Source organism: Diaporthe citri (assembly GCF_014595645.1).
Source record: "Diaporthe citri strain NFHF-8-4 chromosome Unknown scaffold_1, whole genome shotgun sequence".
Lineage (NCBI taxonomy): Eukaryota > Fungi > Ascomycota > Sordariomycetes > Diaporthales > Diaporthaceae > Diaporthe > Diaporthe citri.
This window is the reverse complement of record NW_025064846.1, coordinates 4,332,609-4,355,164: the sequence shown is the minus strand read 5'-3', so window position 1 is coordinate 4,355,164 and position 22,556 is coordinate 4,332,609. Positions and strand designations below refer to the sequence as shown.

The following is a 22,556-nucleotide window of genomic DNA, read 5'->3' as shown; positions in this document are numbered from 1 at the left end:
ACACATTTGGTCCGATACTTTCCTGTTCTACAAGATCGACTTATTTCCCGAGGTCTACAGAGACGTCAGGCTATGTAGAGACGGTGCTCACATAAAATCCTTTGCTCGCCTCTTTATGATGGCGTTCGGGCCTCGGAACCAAAACGCTGCGTTCAAATTTCCCGTCATTCATCATCTCTGGTCGTGGTTTGCCTTCTAACCCTCGAGTTCATAGATGCTCACTTCCAAAGACTCTGCCGACCGGTCGCCAACATACAACTTAATAGTGAATAGATGTATCGATCAGGAGCCAAGTGACTGTTCCTGTACCAAACGTTCTCAGGTCTTATGAAGTGTTCAAACCAGATCGTTGAGCGCTGAGCATAGATGGTACCAGCAACATGCTTTTCAAGGTGTAGAGCCGACTCGTGAATATGCAGGTGGCCAATAATTAAGACTTTGCGTCCTCTTCGCACAAGCTCACACCATAAATTACTCCATGAAGGCTACGCTTTCTTCAAAAACGGACCTTGCTTAACTTTACAGCGATCATTCTCCTTTGTCATGTCCCAAGTGCGTCCCCTCCCCACCCTTCGCATGGCTGTGTATGACCCATACGAGACCAGGACGCAGTCGTAATTGGCAAACTTCCATCATCTTCAGCAGCAAAGCTGCGACTGACGTCGCGCGTAATGAGGCTGAACTAAGCTTCAGGCTCACGCAACCATCACGCGTCCCTGCCAAGCGAATGGACGAACTATACCAAGGTGCTAGCGAATAGGCTTCCGGGTGCACGACGTCGTGAGCGACAGACAACGGACGAGACGTGCTGATTCAGCTGCTAGCGGCCTTTTCAAAAGTGGACTTGGAGTCCAGTGTCAGATAAGCTTTGACCGTATGTTATTCACGGTAGTGTGCTTTCACCGACTGCGGCCCTGCGAAACTGGTCGTCTGCGAAATTGTCATGATCGCTTACATGCGTAAGTGGGCATGTGAGTCTCCTCGATAGAGTGAACGCCCAGAATGAGGAACCGGGAATTCTCTTTACATTTTATGAGAGCTCATTTGCATTACTGATGTCAAACCACAGCAGTGCGCATCGCCAATGCTGGAGCCGTGAGCATTGACTAGCCACCGATTTTGATTTCACTGTGACTTTTCCAGTGCACATACATCATCTCACGCTATTGGTCGTTGCTGATACTATTTGTCTGTCGTCCAGATGGAAGAAGACAGGCACTCCAGGCCTCCTAGCAGCTGCCAGGTGACAGAGGAAACAAAATTGACAAACTGATTGTTGGCAAGAGCCTGACTGCTGCTGCAAATCAAGTGTGACGTGTGACGGCCAAAAGACCATAATAACCAGTCTGCCCAGATTGGCTATTCCAGCAGTATATAAGAGCCGTACCGTCACAGTTGTGGGACTCCGTATGCACATACGCAACTAGTCGAAAAGACATTTCTGCCTTACTAGTGTGGTTGAAGTCTCTGCCAGCATTTTGTCCTTGACAAGTGAACATGGTCGGCATGGAATACGTCTTGAATGACTACGGGCTGTTGTCCCAGGAGCTAGCCCGTCTCAGAGAAAATAACTTCCAATGCTCTTCCTTTTTGCTATTGAGATGTGTGAATCGTCTCATCTTATCTGTCACAAAGACTTGTCTAGACAACCCTGGAAGGCGCCGGAAAGCCTAGATGTTTGACAAGGAGCAGCCACAATCTTGTAATTGACTAGTTGGACAGCCTGCCCGGGCGACTTTGCCACGTTCATTGTTTTCAAAAGGAATAGAATTAAGGATGATGGTCTGGACTCCCATAATTAACTGCACATGGCTAGTGACAGGGTAGCTCTTGGTAGACGGAGTCTTGGCTCTGATCCTCCTCCTCCCCGCACGTTTCCCCGGTTCTGCTTCCCCGGGTTGAAAAGCATTGCGGGGAAAGCTTGATGGCGGAGATTTGGGGCCACTGGACATGGGTCAGGGAAGTTTGAGGGGGGGACCCTGGGGTATTGCACGATCTGATAGAGATGGAGAAACACCTCTGCACAATTTCCATCAATGGCGACCGAGAATTGAACTTGTCTCCTGCAGCTACGGGGCCGAGGCGTCGAGCCAAGACGGTTAATGGAGCTGATCCAGCTCATCTTGACAACCTTCACCTAGGGGCTTGAAAAGTGACGACTGTCCTTTGGAAACTACTGCAAAAGCAGGTTCATGAACGTCCGCTTCGAGGAGTCGATGTGGCCTGTCAACGTCTTGATAGGCGGGATCTCGCCTCGCCAAATTCCCGTCGCTAAAGTCCTGTTGGCTGACCTGTACAAGTTTTCTGTAGAGTATCCCTGACGACCTATTGGGGAAACGACGCAGTTGCTCAGATTTAGAGCCAGATGTGACATTGGCAACATGTATTTGCCCGCGATGTGACCATGTTCCTGGCTGATCTGGTTCGGGCGAGCTCCGTATGGGTATCATTCCTGTCGAGTACAAAAAGACGGCCTTCGACCCGACGATCTGGTTCACCCTCCCCATCGCCGTCCTTACTCAGGTGGCTATCTGGTGACAGTCAGGTGACAGCATCCCTCCTGAGTCTCAGACGACACTGCCGAAATGAAGTTCACCACCGTGACAGCCGTTCTCACCGCGGCCGTCGTCGCGGCAGCCAGCAACATCGCCCTGCCCGCCGGTGTCCCTCGGTCGATCCAGCAGTTCCGAGAGAAGCACCCTTACAAGCCATCTCACCCTTCGGGACAGCATGGCAAGCGGCGCGTCGTGACAATCCGGTCCAGCCGCAATGACACGGACGACGTCTCCTCGGAGTTCAAGCAGGCCCTCCAGCGCGCGAACCACGGCGGAACGCTCTTCCTACCGGCCAACGAGACCTTCATCATCGGCCAGCCGCTGGATCTCACATTCCTCGACGACGTGCACGTTCGTCTCGATGGTGAGATCAAGTTCACCGACGACACTCCTCACTGGCAGAGTGTAGCCTACACCCATCCATTCCAGAAGACGATCATGTTCTGGAAATGGGGCGGCAAGAACATCAAAATCTATGGAGAGGGGTTTTTGAACGGCAATGGTCAAAGGTGGTGGAATGAGTTTGCCGGACTGGAGATCCTGAATCCAGGTAATACGTACCTGCGGCCCGTGTTGTTCTATGCCCAGAACGCCACCGACCTCTCCATCGAGGGGATTCACATGAAGGACTCACCATGCTGGACGAACTTCGTGGTCACGTCATCAGGAGTGTCATACCGCGATGTGATCATCACCGCCGAGTCCAACAACGCCAGCTCCCTGCCGAAGAACACGGACTTCTTCGACTCGCTCAACGTCAAGCACCTGTCGGTCGAGCGGACGTGGGTGAACATCGGAGACGACTGCTTCAGCCCCAAGTCCAACGCCTCCGACGTGCACGTCGACACGATGTACTGCAACGGCACGCACGGCCAGTCGATGGGATCTATCGGACAGTACGCAGGCGAGAAGTCTATCATCGAGGACGTCGTGATTGAGAACATCTGGATGCTGAACGGGCAGTTTGGCGCGCGCCTGAAGTCCTGGGCCGGGCCTGATGTTGGTTATGGCTACATCAACAACGTCACGTTCCGCAACTTCTGGAACGCGAACAACGAGTACGCGGCATTCTTGGATTCCTGCTACTTCAACGTGAGTACTTGTCCCCTCTGCTGGCCGCCTCCCGTCCCGCCCCTATTCACACCCGCATCCGGGTTGTCGGGAGCCACATTGCTGAGAGTCAAACCCCACAACAACAGATCAACGCAACGACTTGTGCGGCGTACCCCTCACAGGTGAATGTGACCAATGTGCACTTTGAGAACTTCTCAGGCTACACGTCCGGCAAGTACGGGCGCGCGGTGGCGTCCCTAACCTGCAGCTCCAACCCGAACGCTATCTGCGAGAACATCACCTTCAAGAACTTCACAGTGACGTCGCCCTGCGGCAACGGGACGGCTAGCAATGCGGTCGTGATATGTGACAACATCAGGGGTGACGTCGGCGTGGGCTGCGTCAGCTCGAACAGCTCGGTGGCGATCGCAGCCAAGGCGGATAAGTGCAGTGTCCCATTGGCAACACTGCCGCAGGCCACCCCGTGGGTGAGGTAGCGAGTCGTTGAGCTGAGCCGAGCTGGTGATGATGGCCCTGGCAGTAATTATCGATTCTGCTGGGAGGTGTTTCTGCCCTAACCTCCGTGGTACATGCAAGCTGGAGGGGAGGTGGCGTGCGGGAGCCCTGGAGGACTGCTTGGCTTGGCTTCGCTGTACGAGCACCAGCGGCCGTGTCACCAGCCAGGACGGGTTAATAGGAAACCGCCGAAGCCGGAAATTAGAATCAATATAAAAGTGGTCGTATTTTTGTGGCTTGTTTACAGAACACAGTAAGCGCTAACATGCACATTGCATGCACTGCTCCATGCAGAGACAATCTCAAAGCCGCACGCCACGTCCAAGACTTTTGACATCATCACGTGTCGAGAAATGCTTGTTGGTATTTGCTTCGAATATGTGAAACGTTGTGATTCATTTGAATATTTGGTATCTGTAGTAACAACGCCTCCCATGCCTTCCCTTTACCCGATCATCAATCTGTAACAGTCTAGTCAAGCCATTACCATAATCGTAACAAGCCACCCAAGTGCTCCGAAGGCGCTGGGCCAAATTACAGGGCAACAGCAACGCCGAGGACACCGGCCAGGACAGCGCCGACGATGCCGACCTCCCGCATTGGGGCACCGGCAGTCTCGGCCGACGAAGAGGCAGAGCCGGAGGCGGTACCGGTGGAGTCGGACGACCCGGACTGGGTGGCGGTGCCCGTAGAGGAGCCCGTCGCGGAAGCCTCGCTGCTGCTGCCGGTCCCGGTGGCGGTGGCGTTGGACGCAGTGCCGGTGGTCGCGGCCAGGCCGGTCAGGCTGGAGGTGCAGACGGCGACCTCGGAGACGGCGCCGGCGTACTGCGGGCAGGCGGAGATGGCCGCGTAGAGCTCGGAGCTGCTCTCGGCGTACCACGAGAGCACGGCGTCGGTGTAGCTGGTGTACTCGCTGGAGAGCGAGGACGGGACCTCGGTCACGGAGCACGGGTCCGTGCCGGTCTGCTGCTGCTCCCAGTCCAGCACTGCAGCAAATGGAGTCAGCTATCAAAGAACTAAGCAAGAAGTTTCATCTGGATATGGGGAGGACCAGGCCACAGTATGGCCACGGCTTGTTTCGAAACCTGCAGCCCAAGAATACCTTTGAGGTACAGGCTACAGGTAGGGAATCGATTTTCCAGAGAGGGTAAAGATTGTATCCGGAAGCTGCTTACGGTCGCCGTCGGGGATGGGGAGCTCGGTGGCGATGGCCAGGAGCGATGCTTGGCACTCGGTGTCAGAGGGGCCGCCTGTGGCAGAAGGGGTGGCGGACTCGGTCTGGCGGGCGACCAGGAGATCACGCCTGATGGCCATGTGTGCCGGGAAGAGGTTGGCGGAGGCGGAGACGGAGGCGGCCAGGGCCGCGATGACGAGTTGGGAGTGCATCTTTGCTGCTGGGATCGTGGTAGGCAGGCTTTGGGGAGAAGTGGTGATGAGCAGTGGAGGCAAAAGAGTGAATCAGCCACTTGAGATCATGAGGGACAGAAGGGATTTAACATCCGTCCAAGGCGGCTCCATCTTAGGCCACGGCTCGTGCCTGGTCCCATGAATCCTGTTGAAGATGATCCTGCGAGGCGGTGATTGGCAGGATCGAAATCCCAGAAGAATGCGACTGCAATAGAATCTTGTGCTCTAGTTAGGCGGCAGATGTGCCTGGGCGTCCCAACTCATTTCATCCTGGCCAAATCGAGACTCGCGTCAGCATGGTTGGCAAGGCAGCTGAACGCCAGAAAAGGGGGGCAACTGTTGGCTCGACCGGCAGGATTCGAGGGCGCCACAGATACGGAAGAATAGCTGGCGCCCCCATGCTATCATGAAGCCAGCCAACAGGTCCAACGAGAGCGACCTTCGGATCGTACCTTGGGCGGATGGATGACAGACAGCACATGAGGCTCATCCTTTCACACTCAGCCTTGCTACCAACAGACGTCTGTCTCATTCGTTGGCCGTGTTGGCTGCTTGGCTGTCTTCGCCGTGGAGAATGGGGCAATCCTTTTGCTGGGGCCTGGGAGAAGATCAGTCGGCGTCAGGCCGTGCCGATCCGGCAGTCTGGCTGTTGTTAGTGTAATTGTGTTGGGAAGCCCCAGCTCGGCGTGATATTCTCATTCATGCGTGCGGCACATGGTGGACCCGTCAGAATCCTCCGAGGTACACTAAATACAGACACGGACAGGCCTAGTCTCCCAAGCGGCAAAAAACCCAAACTGCCCGGGGGCAGCTAGCTTCAGCGCGGCATGGGATGTGCGGAACTAGTCGGCAGAACGGCACGCCTGCACGTTACATTCCGCTCCCTTAAACCGCATACCTGAAGATTCAGTGCTGTCATGAGAGAGATAAGTCAATGACAGCTCGTGCCTGATTGAGGAATAGCTGACAGAGCTCAAATGTTTGTCCACCTTTTATCTATTGATTTCGATAGCCTGGCTAGCCAACGGAACCCAGTGTCAGAGCACGATCCGTGACAAGATACCGCGTATCCAGAATCAGGACCGCACAATCAACTATACGACTGAATAACTTTTCCAACAGCGAGACTGTCCCGCGCAGGCACAAAACACAAGGCGGATTGCTGTAGAGTCTGTCCCTGCCACACTAAGCACATGCAGTAGTGAGGAAAAAAGAAGCATGGTACCGAAATTACAAAACTGATTTCGGCCGGTCTCGAACCGGCGACCTTGACGGACCGCTATGAACAAGTCACAGTAGTTTTAATTCACATATGTGAACGTCACGTGATAACCACTACACCACGAAACCAATTATCCCTGTCACTGTAATTCAAGTATATACCTCCCACTTTTGCTCAGATCCGGCTCCCTGAAGGTGGCAGGGCCGCGCATGAATTTCAAACCTTCGATGTGACTGCAGTCATTGGAAAAAAGCATTGCTTTTAGTGTAAAAGAATATTCCATACTTAAATAATTACCTAGGTAGAGAGGTAATATAAGACTTGTTGCAAGGGTATATAAAACTTAGAGCAACTTGTTATATTATTATTTAATAGTTTCTTGCATAGATTTAAACCCTACATCAGGTGATCCATAGTGAACATCTATCCTACAACAGATTATCCCCACAGCATAGCACCCTATATCACCATATTCACCAAGTCTTGTTTATATGCCGACGTCTCGACTCCCTCCAAGCCACGTGCCAACACAACCACAAATAAGATCGTGGGTTCTGGGAAAGAACCTCTGCTTCGTATTCATGCCCGAATTGCTTCTGTTTCCGTTTGCCCTGCCATTCTGTCCTTCCCAGAGGCCAGAGGCTTAGAGGGGCCAGGTCTCACAACAAGTTCGAGGACAAAGGTTTTCAGTTCGTCGCGCCCACAGGCCCCGCAGGCTGCCCAAAACATGATTATGCTGTTGAAGCATGGACCGTTAAACATGCCATGCCATGCGCACCGCTTCTCACCCGGTGATGCCACCCGTCGACTTATTGCATCATATGTTGGTCAGTGACTGCGCAGCGGTGGTAGAGCTGGCGATTTTCTCTTCTCCTTTTTGTATACGGAAAGAGGACCCAGCTGAAAAAAAACCCCAATATCCATATCCCTCACAGCTTCACAAATGTGATCATGGTAGAAACGAACATGTCATCAGGAAACAGCCTCTCCTCTCGGAGGAAACCGGACAACACTTGGGTATGTTACGACCAAGAAGAGAGTAGAGCATATCTAATCCTAGCCTGCGGCCCCTTAGCCTGCGATTACGTCCAGGGCGACTCACTTGAGCGTGCTGTGAAACTTCCTCAATCGCCATCACACCCAGGAATTCTCCCCAATTTTCCCCATCGTCCAATGATTATGCCCAGAATTGTAGTTGTTCATAGGAGAAAATATGCCATCGAAATCAAAAATTTCCACTCCCCCGACACTCATGCCTCTGCCTTTTCACCTTTTGCTGGGCAGCGCCAGGTCCAGACATGATAGAACCTAAGACGGTGTTAGTGAAAGTGTGCGGTTGAGAATTGCGTGGGGTCCTTGCTTACATCGTCTCCCAAAGCGCCCTGATTGCCGAGATACCTCGCCATGTTCCGAACAAGCTCAATCTGCTCGTCCACAGTTAAGCCCGTGATGGCAGTCTCCAAGACACCACCGAGCCCGACCTTGTGTGTGGCGATGAAAGAGTGATAGTACATGAAGGTGAAGAAGCCCATGATGAACTGACAGTCCATGCGATCGGTCATACCGCCGTGCCCAGGGATAGAGTGGCCAAAGTCCTTGATCTTGAAGGTGCGCTTGAGCCCAGACGCGAAGAAGCCACCGAAAGGGGCAATCAGAGAAGCAAACGTAGCAAAGATCATGGTGTGAATCTGCATCGGCTCCATGGTGAAGCTGAACTGGGTGTTCTCCGGGAGGAAGAACAGTTGAGGGAGCTCGTACTTGTAGGGGAGGAACACAGGGTTGGGTTGGCATTGCAGACCAGTGAAGACGTTGGCGCCAAAGTCCTAGGTATTGTCAGTTTGAGACACCATGTAGAAATGGAAGGACGTCACGAAACGGGAGACAGCGTACATTGACTGGGCACGTGAAGTAGCCACTGCGCATCATCAGGTTCGTCAGGGCGTAGCCGAAGATGACCGTGAAGACCCACGCGCCAACAAAACCCTCGACGGTCTTCTTGGGAGACAGCTTGATGAGCTGGGTGCGACCAAAGGTGATTCCGCAGATGTAGGCGAAGATGTCGTTTGTGATGACCAGGGCGGCGGGCAGGAAAAACCAGACCAGGCCCTCCAAAACATTGTTCATAATGAAGTGGGCTTCGACCACGATGATCAGGAGCGCCATGTGCGTCCATGCAAACTGGGTGAACTGGAACTTAAGATGCCCGCCCTTGAGGGAGCCGACAAAGAAGACGAAGCCTGCGAGTGTGACCGTCAGCATTCGGGACCCCCCCCGTGGTACGCGATCGTGCAGCATCCCGGCTTACCAATGATGTAGAGCATGAAGCTGATGAAGCGGTGGTGCGTGGCCAGCGGCAGGAGCACCTTGTCTACAAGAACAACATGCTTGAAGTAGTAGATGACACTCTCTCCGTAGAGGAAGTACATGGTCGTGGCAAGCCAGTACCAGTTCAAGCTCTTGGTGGACCGGAGTTGGCGGGCTCGGGAGGGGACGCTCGCGATGGCGATGACCTCCTTGAAGGAGATGATCTGGATGACGGTGATGATGAGGATGACGTATATGTGGCCCATGAAGAGGGCGGCGAAGAAGCCGCCGATCATGAGCAGCGTCCATATTGTTCTCGTTATGAAGTTCTGTTTCTTCTTCTCGTAATCGTTCTGCGGTGGTGGAGCGGCGTCTTTCTGCAAGCGAGGAGGATCGTCAGCGTTTGAACAGAGGGGTGCACGCGGGGGAGGGGAAGAGGGCGACGCGACTGGGCGCCATCACGCAGCTGCCCAGCACACAGTGGCATACCTCGGCGATCTGGTCCATGTGCGGCGACGACTTTGCCTTTGGGGAGCCCTCCTGGCTGGCCTCGCTGTGCTCGCTGAAGCTGGCGCGACGGCCGTCCACACTGCCATTGCCTTTCCTGTGGGCAAACTTGACGCCCCTACGTCCGTTTCCCATTGTGAAGAAGGGACAGGCCGGAAGCCTCGAGGGTCGTCTCTGCGGCGGCCGGTGGAATTTGTGTGGGATCGGCGGGCGTGGAGGGAGTTGCGCTCGAAGGCGGCGTTGCGGAGGGGGATGGTGGAGATGGAGAGGCGTGCGACGATTGCCTAGCAAGCGACCATGTCTGGTGGGGTTCTGAATATTGCGCAGGAGCTGGCTGGACGATGCTGGCGTGCTGGTGTGTTCTCAGCGGGTTGCGGCAGCTGTCGTCGGTGACAGTGATGCGGGAGGGCAGGTTGGGCGCAATGTTGAAATCAGAGGGACGGCGATGCGGCGCAGCTGGAGTCCTCGCTCGGATGGAGTGGAGTTTTACATGCAGCAGCGCTGGGCAGCACTCATCTGGGTTGCTTGGCGGGCTGAAGTTTGCAAATTGCTCCGTCAGCTACGTCAGTACGTCAGCGTTCAAGTGTCCGGCCCTGCCGTGGCACGGCCTTAGGCGGCCTAGCACCCCCGAGGCCTCAAAGAAGCAGTGGTCCTTTTGGGGGGGGGGGGGCCTCTGTCAGCCGGTTTTGCATTGGCTCTCGGTTGAGCTGAGCTGCATGAGTGTGGCTTGACCTGTCTTGGTTTGATTTCCATCCATTCCGCCCCAAATGCATGCAGCAGGCTACCTAGCTAGATATCCTCTCTCCTCTCGTACCTCTCTCACCTGTCTGGTCTGTGGCACAGCAAAAGAGGGACCCTCAAGTTTAATAAAGGTACACGCGTGCAAGAAGTGTGCATGGTCTGACAGCTGGGCCTGGCTGGGCCTGGAGCTGGAGGGAGCTTCAGCCTCCCACACATCCATCCACTTGCATTGGCATGCTGCTACTGCTGCTGCCGGTAGCTGATTCATGGGCCTTGATCATGACCTGTCTACATTGTACCTGGCACATTTGAAGCTGTCGTGTAACAGGGCTTTCTCTTGGAGATTGGATACCTGCCTCTATTTATCTACACTGCAGAGAAGATAATCTTGGCAGCAGTCTTGCAGTGTGGCTGTCCTGGGATTGTCGGGCCGTGATCGATCAGTGGACCCTGGGTGTTCTACAAGCCTTTCCCAGGGCATTGGCATTGACATTGATGTTGGCGTTTGGCCCTGCAAGGCCTGCTCCACTTCCACAGCTATCTGTGTGAGTGATGCAATTCAGGCTCTGCTTTCTCGCATGTGAAGTGTGGCGCTAGCATTATCGCCCAGCCGCGGTGCGACCTAGGATAAGGCGATAAGACGAGCAGACCCCGGTTGCTACTTCCCCCAATTGGGACTGATTTCCTTTGCCTTGAATCTCAAGACACAAAGTCCCACCTCCGTCACTCGGATTTCAAGGACGCCTGGACAACTGTTCCTCTCCACTGATCTTGCTTGCCAGGAACAATTACACCCTGTGTCCCGTCACTGTCACTCGCCCTCACATCCACCCAGCCTTTTCAACTTCGGAACCCCACCAGGCTGCGAGCGTGCCTACCGTCTGCCGGATCCACCATCCCTCCAGTTGGCGCCGGCAGTGTTCTTCCGGAGCTGTCTTCGAGGGCAGCAACACTTTCCAGGCCTCCATGATACGACTATAGCCGCACGAGTGGCTCATACTCGTCAAGATGGCGCCAACGGGGCCCAGATCATCGACGACGCAACGGAGACCTAGCCCCGCGCCCGCTGCCGAAGAGCCTCTCCCGCCGAGGGGACCCAACCCGGGCAATTTGAATGTCTCGAACCAGTATACGTTCGAGCAGGACATACGGCGATTGCAGAAGGAGTACGGATGTGACCCCGCCAGAGAAGACAGTTATAGGATACAAGGTGTTCAGCTGATTGAGTCCGTTCGTCAGGCCTTGCGTCTGTAGGTCCCACCCACCCGTGACACCATCATACATCTGTGGCTAGCTCTGACTGAGGTGGCAGGCCCGTCAAAACCTTTACTACAGCGTGCACTTACTACCACCTGTTCCGCCTCTGCCATCGAGACGCCGAGTACAACTACCAGGACGCGTCCCTTGCTTCGCTATTCATGGCATGCAAGGTGGAAGATACTATCAAAAAGTCCCGCGAAATCTTATGCGCCGCATACAACACCAAGAACCCAACGCAACCGACAACGCAGGACGACAAGGTAGGCGATCCATGGGCCCGTAGATGTGTACTCGCAAGGTTCTGACCACGGTGGCAGATGTTTGAGAACCCGCACAAAATCATCATCGGACTGGAGCGTCATATTCTCGAAACGATAGGATTCGATTTTCGGGTGCGATATCCCCAGAAGGTTCTGGTCAAGATGGTCCGCCATATGTTCGACGCGGACGAAGCCCGCGACGTCCTTGCTATGGCTTACGACATGTCCGTGGACATGTACAAGACGTTTTCCCCTATCAAAGCTTCCACATTCACCATGGTCTTGGCCTGCATCGAGCTGACGGTAATGCTCAAGGGCATTGACCCGGCCCGGGTGCAGTGTTTGGACCTGAGAAGGTATCACACTACCAGAGAAAGTATCGTTGAGGTTATGCTAGACCTCCTGGATATGTACACGCAATTCGCCAAGCACACCAAAGTCGGCATGAGATTCGAGCTGTCGAAATTCATCGATATCAAGATTAAGCTGAACCAGGAAGTCGAGAACAGCGAGAGCTCTGTGCGGCGGTCCGCAGTGTGGTGCGACAGGTGCGAGGATGACGAGAAGGTCAAGTACCCAATCACGCCCGGGTCCGCCACCTCACCTGCGACTACGGGATCATGGCCTGGGAATAAGCGATCGAGGCCAGGCCAGGAGCCGCAAGCGATGCGCTTTGTCTACGATGCGGAAGAGGCCAGGAAGGAAAGGGAGACCAACGACGAGCATCTCAAAGATGAGTACGAGGAATACGAGATCGAGGTAGAAGAGAAGATTCCGGAACCTGAGCCTCGCCATAACCATGGGAGAGACAGGGGCCGACATCAGGGGCACCGAAACCATCATGACAATTGGGGGCCGTACCCGAGAAATCGTCACGACCGACACAAAGGTGGCCGCAAGGGAGGCTACTACTGAGTGCGCGGGGAGCCATCACAACACAGGACAGTAGTCTCGGCATCGGAGCATCTGATTCTCAGGCTTGGGCCTTGTGTTACTATTGTACGAGGCGCCCATTCTCACTGCCCTATCTCAACGGAAGCGATCGAGCCCCGAAAGAGCTCTGTTTAAATTGCAGGAATTTGCAGACGTCAGTTCAAGACAAGGTTCAAGGGAAATCGGCAGATTCTCGGCACACATTGACCCAGAGGCAGACATTGGCTGTCCACCACGCTCTTTTCCTCTCCAGGGCACAGAGCCGATGTCGCGAGCCGGCCTCTCTCTCGGGGCAGGGATCATACTTCTGTCGCCCGGACTCCACATAGCTGGTCACAAGATCCTGCAACGGGGAAGGCTCGCAACCGTGAGAACTTGACTCGAGGGTGTTTCTGTCACGTCTGCTTCTCAATATTACCACCGCAGCCACCGGAGACTAAAAGAGATGGTAGTCCGGAGTTTTGCCGTTTTCCAGACTAATAATGTCGTGCTGGGGGAACGCGCAAGGGAATTCAGACGTAATCTCCCCAGTTCATCCCATGTCGAACATGCTATTCCCCAGGTTTGCCCAGGCATTCCCCGCAGCGACCCCAGACCAACCCGGCCCCTCGGATACTAAGCAATTGCACACTACATGGATAAGTGTCATTTTTCTCTAGGGTAATTCACGACCTTTCCCCGATGCAGCAAGCACCCACATCAGGTACCATTAGCCAGCAGGTATCTCCTCACCGATGAAGCCTGATCTCGCCACCGCGATGGGACACGGCCCCTCTTCAAGACCAGAAGGGCCGATTGCCTCAAAATAAAGACTCTCCAATAATTTCCAGGCACCGGTGGAGTAGCAAGCACATAGCTCAACCCCTCTCGGGATGAATCCAGCGCGAGTTGACACGAGTCTCGATCGTCATACCGGGAATTCCGTGTGATATTGAGTGAGGAGCGGCCGGAAAGTGGACGGGAGACCTGTGATGTGAGCACCACTGATCAGCAATAAAAAGTCTGTTCCACCCGACGCGAATGATTGCTCAACGTGATGTTTCTTGCGCCGCAGGTCCACGAAACCCCTCAGTCTGAGCCCTCTTGTCACTCCAAATATGGCAGGCTCTGTGTTGTACGGCCTTGTTGGCCTCCTCGCTTGGGGACAAGTGATCAACGCCCAGGACATTATTACCGATGATACCGTCTTCTACGGCCAAAGCCCACCGGTATACCCAAGCCCGAATGGCACTGGCAGCGGCGATTGGGGCGAGGCATATACCAAGGCAAGAGCTTTTGTTGGACAGTTGACTCTCGAGGAAAAGGTACGCTTTCCATCACAATTTTGAGATCACCCGACCATCCAATGGGAAACTTGCAACATCCAAGCTGACTCTGTGCGCTCCACAGGTCAACCTGACCGGCGGAATCACCTCGTCAACTGGCTGCTCGGGCTTCATTGCCTCCATCCCGCGCCTTAATTTCCCAGGGCTGTGTCTCTCCGACGCAGGCAACGGCTTGCGGAGCGCAGACTACGTCTCCGCGTGGGCAGCTGGCTGGTCTGTCGGCGCGTCCTGGAACCGAGCATTGGCCCATGAGCGTGCTGTCGGAATGGGCCAAGAGTTCTACAAGAAAGGGTCCAATGTTATGCTAGGTCCAGTTGTCGGTCCTCTAGGTCGGATCGCGTCCAGCGGAAGGAATTGGGAAGGGTTCTCAAATGACCCATATCTGACGGGCCAACTCGCCTACGAGACTGTTGTGGGGGTGCAGTCCACCGGTGTTATTACCAGCGTAAAGGTGAGCACGATGGAACTATCTAGGGCTGGAAGGCTTCTAATGTGCAGAGAGACTGACAAGATCGACAGCACTTCATCGGCAACGAACAGGAGACATATCGCAATCCTGATGGCAATGTCTCCTCCGTGTCGTCCAACATCGACGATAAGACTATTCACGAGTTGTACCTGTGGTAGGACCTCTTGCCCTGATAAGGCTCGGATTGAAGCTGACTGTCACCTCAGGCCATTTCAAGATGCAGTAAAGGCTGGTACGGGAAATATTATGAGCTCATATAACAAAATCAACAACAGTTGGGCTTGCGATAACAGTTACACCCAGAACGGCCTCTTGAAGACGGAACTCGGGTTCCAGGGCTTTGTCGTGTCGGACTGGTTTGGCCAGCACTCTGGCGTTGCGTCGGCGCTTGCCGGTCTTGATATGGTTATGCCCAGCGGGGCCACATATTGGGGATCCTACCTGGTTGAAGCAGTGAACAACGGTTCAGTGCCCGAGGTGAGGTTGGATGACATGGCAACACGGATCATTGCGGCATGGTACCAGATGGGCCAGGACTCCAGTGATCTTCCTGAGCCAGGCTCTGGAATTCCCGAGGATTTGTCCCAGCCACACACGAGGGTGATCGGATGGAACGCCTCCTTCAAGGATACCCTCTACCGAGGTGCGCTCGAAGGTCACGTTCTCGTGAAGAACGAGGGCGCCTTGCCGCTCAAGTCTCCCGAACTCATCTCCGTTTTCGGATATTCCGCCAAGACACCAGACCAGTATAACTACGGTGTATTTGGTTTCAACGGCGGCTCATATCCACTGGCGTACGGCTTGGACTACAACGGGACAGGCAGCTTTATAAGTGGCGTCACATCTGGCATTGCACGGAACGGTACAATCATCTCGGGTGGAGGCTCTGGGGCGAGCCAACCTCCGTGGATTTCCTCTCCCTTCCAGGCGCTTACAGAGCGAGCGCAAGAAGACCTAACCGCACTGTACTGGGACTTCCACAGCACCAACCCGTATGTCGATGCCACCTCCGACGCTTGCATTGTCGACGTCAACGTTTTTGCTACAGAGGGCTCAGACAGGCCGAGTCTGAGGGACGATTGTAAGTGTACCTTTGAAGTCGTGACTCCCTAACTTCGTACGTCTCGGATCAGGTAATGGTAATTGCTAACGCCTGATACCAAACAGACACGGACAGTATCATACTGAACGTGGCCGCTAATTGCAGCAACACAATTGTCATCTTCCAAAACTCGGGCGTCCGGCTCGTGGATCAGTTTATCGACCACCCGAATGTGACCGCGCTGATCTTTGCGCACGTTCCGGGGCAGGACAGCGGCAAGGCGCTCGTGTCGCTGCTGTACGGCGACGAGAACTTCAGCGGCAAGCTCCCGTACAGCGTGCCGCGGAACGAGAGCGACTACGCGGGTCTGCAGAACGCCACGCAGCCTGACGGAATCTACGCGCTCTTCCCGCAGAGCGACTTCTCAGAAGGCGTGTACATCGACTACCGCGCTTTCGATGCCAAGAACATCACGCCCCGGTACGAGTTTGGTTTCGGTCTGAGCTACACCAGCTTCGAGTTCGGCGACTTGGCCTCTTCAAAGGCCTCAAATGTCAGCACCGACTCGTATCCCACCGGCGAGGTGGTCGAGGGCGGGCAAGTTGACCTGTGGGATGTCGTGGCCACCGTATCCGCGACGGTGACGAACACGGGCAACGTAACAGGCGCCGAGGTTGCACAGCTATATGTGGGGATTGAGGGTGGCCCCGTCAAGCAGCTGCGCGGGTTTGAGAAGCTAGTTCTGGAGCCGGGCCAGAGCTCGACGGTGGAGTTCCCGTTGACAAGACGAGACCTGAGCACGTGGGACGTCACGGCGCAAAAGTGGCTGCTGCAGAAGGGAGACTACCCGCTCTACGTAGGATCGAGCAGTCGGGACCTGCCGCTGACAGGCACTTTGACGATCTAGCCACGATTTAAATGGATCAGATGACATGGAAGGATGTTAAGCACTTAGAGATCCAAGGAATTTATTAATCTATGAAATCTGGAAGTGGTTTGTCTACGGACGCACAAGACGCAGCACTCGCTGCGAGGGAGAAGCCAGCAATGCACGCGGCGAAGACGGCGTAGCTGACCTGACGACGTCTCACGGCCTCTAATGAGAAACAGTGGATAGTCCTCCCGAGAAAGACGAAAGACTTTATGCCATTTCAGACATCCGGGGTATCTTATGTGAACAGGCAATTAGCAAGGCCTTCCTTCTCAAACCGAGATGTGGTGAAATGAAGGCGAGATGCGCGTTCTCAGACTCTAGCAAACGGTTTCATAGGGTGTTGAGCCCTCAATCCCGTCTTGAAACATATTATTGGGGTAATGCATTCATCATGTACGCTTTCAACGCCAGTGTTGATTATGTTGTGGTTGGGAAAAGGAGCTCACCTGACGGGATTGTGCGAGATGCTTGATGCACCGTCCTTGCGTTCAAGTTGGAATTGCGGCCTTGTGATTTAAACGTCGTAGCATTGCATCCTGCTCCTGTCTCAAACGGGCCATTTGAGCAGAGGGCACACCTCCTCGTGTGTCAAGGATGCTAAGTGAGGGCGAGGTTGAGGACGGAGAGCTTTGCTAAATTTCTGCTTGCGAGATGGAGCTCTGTTGACTGTGCCTGGCTCTGGATTAGGTCAGCATTTTGGGACAGCACCTGCAGTTGCCAAGGGTGTGACGTGTGGGTCACCCGCGGATCTCACGGCCCACAGCGCAGCCCAGGCAGGTGCCGCCTCGCGTGCCTGCATCTCGTGCTGGGAGGCCCCTGTTCTGTCCATGACGACCTGGGGGGGACTCCCTCGGGCGCTCGATCCAGCCTCTTCTCTTCTCCCTGTTGAACGTTGAACGTCGATCACATCCCTCACCACCGCGGCAAGTCCAGTCGAAAATCTTGCATCCCAGACTGCGTGCATAACAATGCTTTCAAAATATTTATTGACTTTCGGGTCGCTGGTCGCCCAGTCTATTGCTTTCCCCAGCTTCCAGCGACCTCTGGCCGCCGCCTCCGACGATGATGACGACGACACCCCTCTTCCTCTGATTATCTGGCACGGCCTGGGTGACTCCTACGGAAACAAGGGCCTGCAGGAAGTTGCTGCCCTCGCCGAGGAGGTCAACCCCGGGACCCTCGTCTACTTCGTGAAGCAGGGCTCCGACGCAAACGGCGACCAGCGCGCCACCTTCTTCGGCAACCTGAACGACCAGGTCGACAAGCTCTGCACCGACCTGGCCGCCGATCCCATCATCTCCACCGCGCCCGCCGTCGACGCCCTCGGCTTCTCCCAGGGCGGCCAGTTCCTGCGCGCCTACGTCGAGCGGTGCAACTTCCCGCCGGTCCGCTCCCTCGTCACCTTCGGCAGCCAGCACAACGGCATCACCGAGTTCAACGAGTGCTCGCCCACCAACTTCCTTTGCAAGGGCGCCATGGCCCTGCTCAGGGGCAACGTGTGGTCGTCCTACGTGCAGCACAACCTCGTCCCCGCCCAGTACTACCGCCCCACGGGCAGCGAGGCCGACTACGAGAGCTACCTCGACAACTCCAACTTCCTGGCCGACATCAACAACGAGGGCTCGGAGAAGAGCCTGGCATACAAGAAGAACCTGGCGAAGCTCGAGAATCTCGTCCTCTACATGTTTGAGGAGGACAAGACCGTCATCCCCAAGGAGACCAGCTGGTTCTCCGAGGTCAACGGCACCGAGGTCACCCCGCTGCGCGCCCGCCGCATCTACGAGGAGGACTGGATCGGCCTCAAGGAGCTCGACCGCAACGGCGGGCTCAAGTTCCGCGTCGCGCCTGGCGAGCACATGCAGCTCGAGGTCGAGCTGCTCAACAGCACGTTCAGCGAGTTTTATGGGCCATACAAGAAGACCTTCACTAGGGATGTCGTGGTTGAGGATGAGCTTTGAAAGCAGGAGAGGCAGTGATGTTTCTGTTATGATTGGGCGTCGGTTTTTCATGGCTTTGGGTTAGGTTTAGGATAGGCTTCGGCGTTTTCAACTTTGCATTGCTTTAGCCGCGTTTTTCTTATAATGTAATATATCAGAATCAACGAAACTTGAAGTTCACCGAAGACGAAGAATGAGGTCGACCAGCAGAGTGAAGAATTGGCGAGTCGAGTACATATTCCTTGCAATAGGACGCCCCTTGATTGGTTTGAGCGTGAAACTAGACCGACCGCCTTGAGTTAATTCCAACCTGAGCCTGCCGACCATTGTGCTGCTCAGATTCAAACCAGGCTTTCTAAAGTCCACCCACCGATCTTTCGTTTGACGACACACGCCTCCCGCCTACATTCTTAGACCTCAACTCCCGCCCTCCAGGTATAGGTTCATGAGTTTGTTCACATTCTGCTGTGTCTTGGTAACCTGAGTCAGCCTTGCGCCGCCCTGTAGAGACTGGGCAGTTTTGACAAACGTCAAAGTTTCTACGGCCCGTTTGCGATGAGGTAGCTGAGACTGAGACGGAAGAGCCGCTTGGTCGCTGTTTCATGAATATAAACAGCTTAGTCCAATTATGGTTCCGTAACGTGATGCCCTGAATCCCGCATTCACTCAGCACAACAGAGAACGATGCTGAATTTGACTTTGGAATGGCAACATCACAAGCACCACTTGGTATGTGAACACTGGCCCGTGAAATAACTGATCTATTTGATTCAAGTTGCCTGACTAACAGTCAATGGCACATTAGGGTCACAGAGCTGACACAATACATCAAGCAGGCCTGAATGAGTAAATACATCGTGATAATCGAACACTCAAATTTTCAAGATATCCCACATGATATGGAGAACCCCACCAGTCCAGAGGCAAGAAGTCCTTGTTAACACGTTACATCCATTAGTGGTCCTCCCCGGGGATAGACTTGGGTTGAGGCCGAGCTCTTTTGTTTAAACTTGCGGTTAAAGCCGGTTACACCTGTTATTAGTTCCCTACAATCTTCCCAGAAATGGACTTGGGTTAAAGCCGAGATCTTTTGTTGAAACTCGGGGATAAAGCCGGGCACACCTGTAGAATGCTTGTGCAAAGACCGTAACCCCTGACCGGTGCCTTGTTATATAACTGCCACTACCCAGCTCATCCGCCTCCTCCTCTTGTCTCATCACATGAGCGTGCATAGCAAAAGTAAAAACAAGACGTTAAGTAAGCCAAATTAGAGTCGGTGAGAGCCGTTTCCGCGTTTTCATTATCTAGGTCTTGGCTATATACCAATATAGAGGAGAACTATCGGCCAGTCTGTACAGCGGTGGCTGGCATCATGTAGGCCGCCTTGCTAGATATGGCCATATCTCAAGGCAACGACGGTGGGACGGGTTTAGGTCGTCTTAGTCTATGTCTACACTTTGATCTGACAGTCGACGTTCTAACAACTATAAGCTTTGGCTACTGTTAAGGTGGCAGATCCTACGTGTGAAACCCCTCGCGAATCTGGCTGGATGAAAATGCTTTCCAGACGTGCTGAGCGCCGAACATGCACGCACGTGTCGAAGCATCACCGTCCGGGCTCAGGTCACGGGCAGCTACGGTATAAAGGGGCGAAGTGAGCGACGAACTCTCGCCGCCGACAATGCTTGTGGAGAAACCCACCGTCCTTCAATATGTTAACCTAGTAGGGAGACTGGGTGAGAAGACTTTGCAATAGACCGGGGCCGATTGCAACCTGGGTGACGGCCGCGTGACGGGGAAATATCTGGGGCGGTGCGAGCGAGTCAACTGGTTTTCACCGAGCCTGGATCTGTGTGTTTCCAAACATTTCATATCTGGCGAGCAGTTCGTCCGCACCGCTGATTCGGGAGAGCGACCCCGGTGCGCATGAAAGAACCAACCAACTTAAACTGTTCTAGGCTATTGAAGACCTGCTTCGCATACCAAAGTTGTCTCAGTGGGAACGCAATTTCCATCATCGTTGTACTCAATTCTTCTGCTACACACTTCTCTTGGCCTACAACGCATCAAGCTTCTTCTATCTGATACGACTTGCCTCTCTTAGTAGTCAAGCTGGTTGATCATTCCTAAAAGGATTGGGTGATGGGGATCAGGGCTCGGTAAGGATGCTTGCACTTGGCGTGGGAAACGAGCTGTGATGATAAAGTGCAGCGAACCCAGGAATAGCTCTTTCGTTCCATCCAACCTCATCCTCGCACAGTAGTCAAGTCACTCATTATATATTCTCATATATCTTTCCACTGCTACCTCTCGTTACTACTTCATATTGCTACCTCATACTGCTACCTCGCCTCGAGTTGTGTCTTCTCGTCATCCCCTACACAATCAGTGCCACAATGCGTTCCTTCCTCACTGTCCTCCTCGCAGGGTTCGCCGTGGCAGCGCGACCCTTTGAGGACGCGCCGGACACAGGTATCGACGAGGCTCTCGGCAGCACGCCCAACGACACCCTGGCCCCGCTCGATAGAATGGTTGGCCTGAACGACTTTGGTTGGGCCGCGGAGAGGTATTTGAACGCTTCCAGCTGGGCCTTCTACCGTGCCGGGGCCGGTGGCGAGTGGTCATTCCGCAACAACATGGAATCCTTCGCCCGGGTGACCTGGAAGCCGCGCGTGCTCGTTGGCATCACCAAAGTGCCCAATACCATGAACACCACCCTCTTTGGCCACCAACTTCTCAGCACCGTTCTTCCTGAGCCCCTGGGACCGCGCCGGATATGCCAACGAGCCTGCCGAGCTTAACATCGTTCGCGCTGTGAAGAGAACGTGCTCTACGTCGCCTCCATGCACGCCACCAAGAGCCTTGACGAGATCGCGGCGGCCAAGGCTGAGGGCCAGGTCACGGCACACCAGTTCTACAACGAGGGCACCGACGCCGACACTCTGAAGTACTTCAACGATGTCAAGGCCGCCGGCGGCAAGGCCATCTTCTTCACTGTCCACTCTGCCGGCGACGGCAACCGCCACCGGGCCGCCCGCGACGATGTTACTTCCTCGGACTCGGGCTACTCCTTTATTTCCTGGGACTACTACAAACACCTTCAGAACATGACCAGCCTGCCTGTAATCCCAAAGGGTATCCAGACCGTCGAGGATGCGAAGCTCGCCGTGGCCAACGGCGCCCCTGCCATCTTCCTGACGTTCCCTCCCCCTTTGAAGTCGCCCTCGAGATCTACCAGGAGGCCCCTGGGATCTTCCAGCAGATCGACGTCTACGCTGATGGCGGTGTCCGGTATGGCTCCGATGTGCTCAAGCTGCTTGCCCTCGGGGTCAAGGCCGTTGGCGTCGCCCGCCCCTTCGCCTTCGCAAACATGTAGGGCCAAGAGGGTGTCCAACACGCAATCCAGCTGCTTAAGTCTGAGATCCTGAAGGACGCCTCTAATATGGGTCTTGCCGACATCCATGCCATCAGCCCTAAATTCGTGAGTGCTGCTCTGTCAACCCTTATTCTCCTTCCGCGGAAACTAATGACCTTGTTTTAGATGCGCCTAAACAACTATCCCTCGTGGAATGGCTGGTCGCAATAAGCTTAAAGCTTTCCTGCTGCTAGGACACTCATCATCACGGGCTTGTTCGTCGAGTCAAGTTTAAACCGTACATATTCACACCTCAGCAGACGGACCAATTTCTAAGCCATTGTCAGGAGCGGCTCCTGCTACTTCAAGAATTTTCCATAGCCAATGGGAGAACAACTTCATCCTGATGGCAACCGAATCTTATTCACTCACCCTACCAAGGAAGTCCCTAGGCCATTACGTGGGTCTTAGAGTGCCATTTATGAGCCTGGAAATGGATATCCGTTTCACTATTTAAGGACCTCGGGACTTATATGCAACCAAGGCAGAATCAATGTAACAAGCAGTTGCATGGTATATCATTGTCACACATTAATGCTTTTCATCAAAGGCTCTCTTGCGCACCTTGACAGGCATATCCCTTGGTGAACAACTGAATGCCTCTGTACACTTCAATTCCCAATCTTTACTGGGCAACGCAAAATCAAATCGATGGACCAGGCTTGCCAGTACCAAC

The 22,556-nt window shown here is 54.3% G+C and overlaps 7 protein-coding genes and 1 non-coding gene across 8 annotated transcripts; 5 read left to right on the top strand and 3 right to left on the bottom strand.

Moving 5' to 3' along the window:
* Positions 1-2,585: 2,585 nt before the first annotated feature.
* On the top strand, positions 2,586-4,105 carry INS49_001198 (uncharacterized protein; the record flags this gene model as incomplete). Its single annotated transcript, XM_043162030.1, has 2 exons — positions 2,586-3,647; positions 3,755-4,105. 2 exons carry the CDS (start codon positions 2,586-2,588, stop codon positions 4,103-4,105), a joined length of 1,413 nt encoding a protein of 470 aa, XP_043030536.1.
* Positions 4,106-4,658: 553 nt separating this feature from the next.
* On the bottom strand, positions 4,659-5,510 carry INS49_001197 (uncharacterized protein; the record flags this gene model as incomplete). The annotated part of the gene is made up of 2 exons (XM_043162029.1): positions 4,659-5,110; positions 5,300-5,510. 2 exons carry the CDS (start codon positions 5,508-5,510, stop codon positions 4,659-4,661), a joined length of 663 nt encoding a protein of 220 aa, XP_043030535.1.
* Positions 5,511-6,770: 1,260 nt separating this feature from the next.
* Positions 6,771-6,881, bottom strand: INS49_001196. Its single transcript has one exon. It is a non-coding gene; the product is annotated as a tRNA-Val (tRNA).
* Positions 6,882-8,019: 1,138 nt separating this feature from the next.
* INS49_001195 (uncharacterized protein) lies at positions 8,020-9,699 on the bottom strand (the record flags this gene model as incomplete). The annotated part of the gene is made up of 5 exons (XM_043162028.1): positions 8,020-8,061; positions 8,118-8,576; positions 8,644-8,990; positions 9,059-9,434; positions 9,547-9,699. 5 exons carry the CDS (start codon positions 9,697-9,699, stop codon positions 8,020-8,022), a joined length of 1,377 nt encoding a protein of 458 aa, XP_043030534.1.
* A 1,614-nt stretch (positions 9,700-11,313) lies between these two features.
* INS49_001194 (uncharacterized protein) lies at positions 11,314-12,740 on the top strand (the record flags this gene model as incomplete). The annotated part of the gene is made up of 3 exons (XM_043162027.1): positions 11,314-11,555; positions 11,618-11,825; positions 11,883-12,740. 3 exons carry the CDS (start codon positions 11,314-11,316, stop codon positions 12,738-12,740), a joined length of 1,308 nt encoding a protein of 435 aa, XP_043030533.1.
* Positions 12,741-13,855: 1,115 nt separating this feature from the next.
* Positions 13,856-16,501, top strand: INS49_001193 (uncharacterized protein; the record flags this gene model as incomplete). The annotated part of the gene is made up of 5 exons (XM_043162026.1): positions 13,856-14,062; positions 14,148-14,534; positions 14,603-14,703; positions 14,846-15,633; positions 15,720-16,501. 5 exons carry the CDS (start codon positions 13,856-13,858, stop codon positions 16,499-16,501), a joined length of 2,265 nt encoding a protein of 754 aa, XP_043030532.1.
* Positions 16,502-17,496: 995 nt separating this feature from the next.
* On the top strand, positions 17,497-18,486 carry INS49_001192 (uncharacterized protein; the record flags this gene model as incomplete). The annotated part of the gene is made up of 1 exon (XM_043162025.1): positions 17,497-18,486. One exon carries the CDS (start codon positions 17,497-17,499, stop codon positions 18,484-18,486), a length of 990 nt encoding a protein of 329 aa, XP_043030531.1.
* A 2,375-nt stretch (positions 18,487-20,861) lies between these two features.
* Positions 20,862-21,841, top strand: INS49_001191 (uncharacterized protein; the record flags this gene model as incomplete). The annotated part of the gene is made up of 3 exons (XM_043162024.1): positions 20,862-21,209; positions 21,288-21,600; positions 21,684-21,841. 3 exons carry the CDS (start codon positions 20,862-20,864, stop codon positions 21,839-21,841), a joined length of 819 nt encoding a protein of 272 aa, XP_043030530.1.
* Positions 21,842-22,556: the final 715 nt, after the last annotated feature.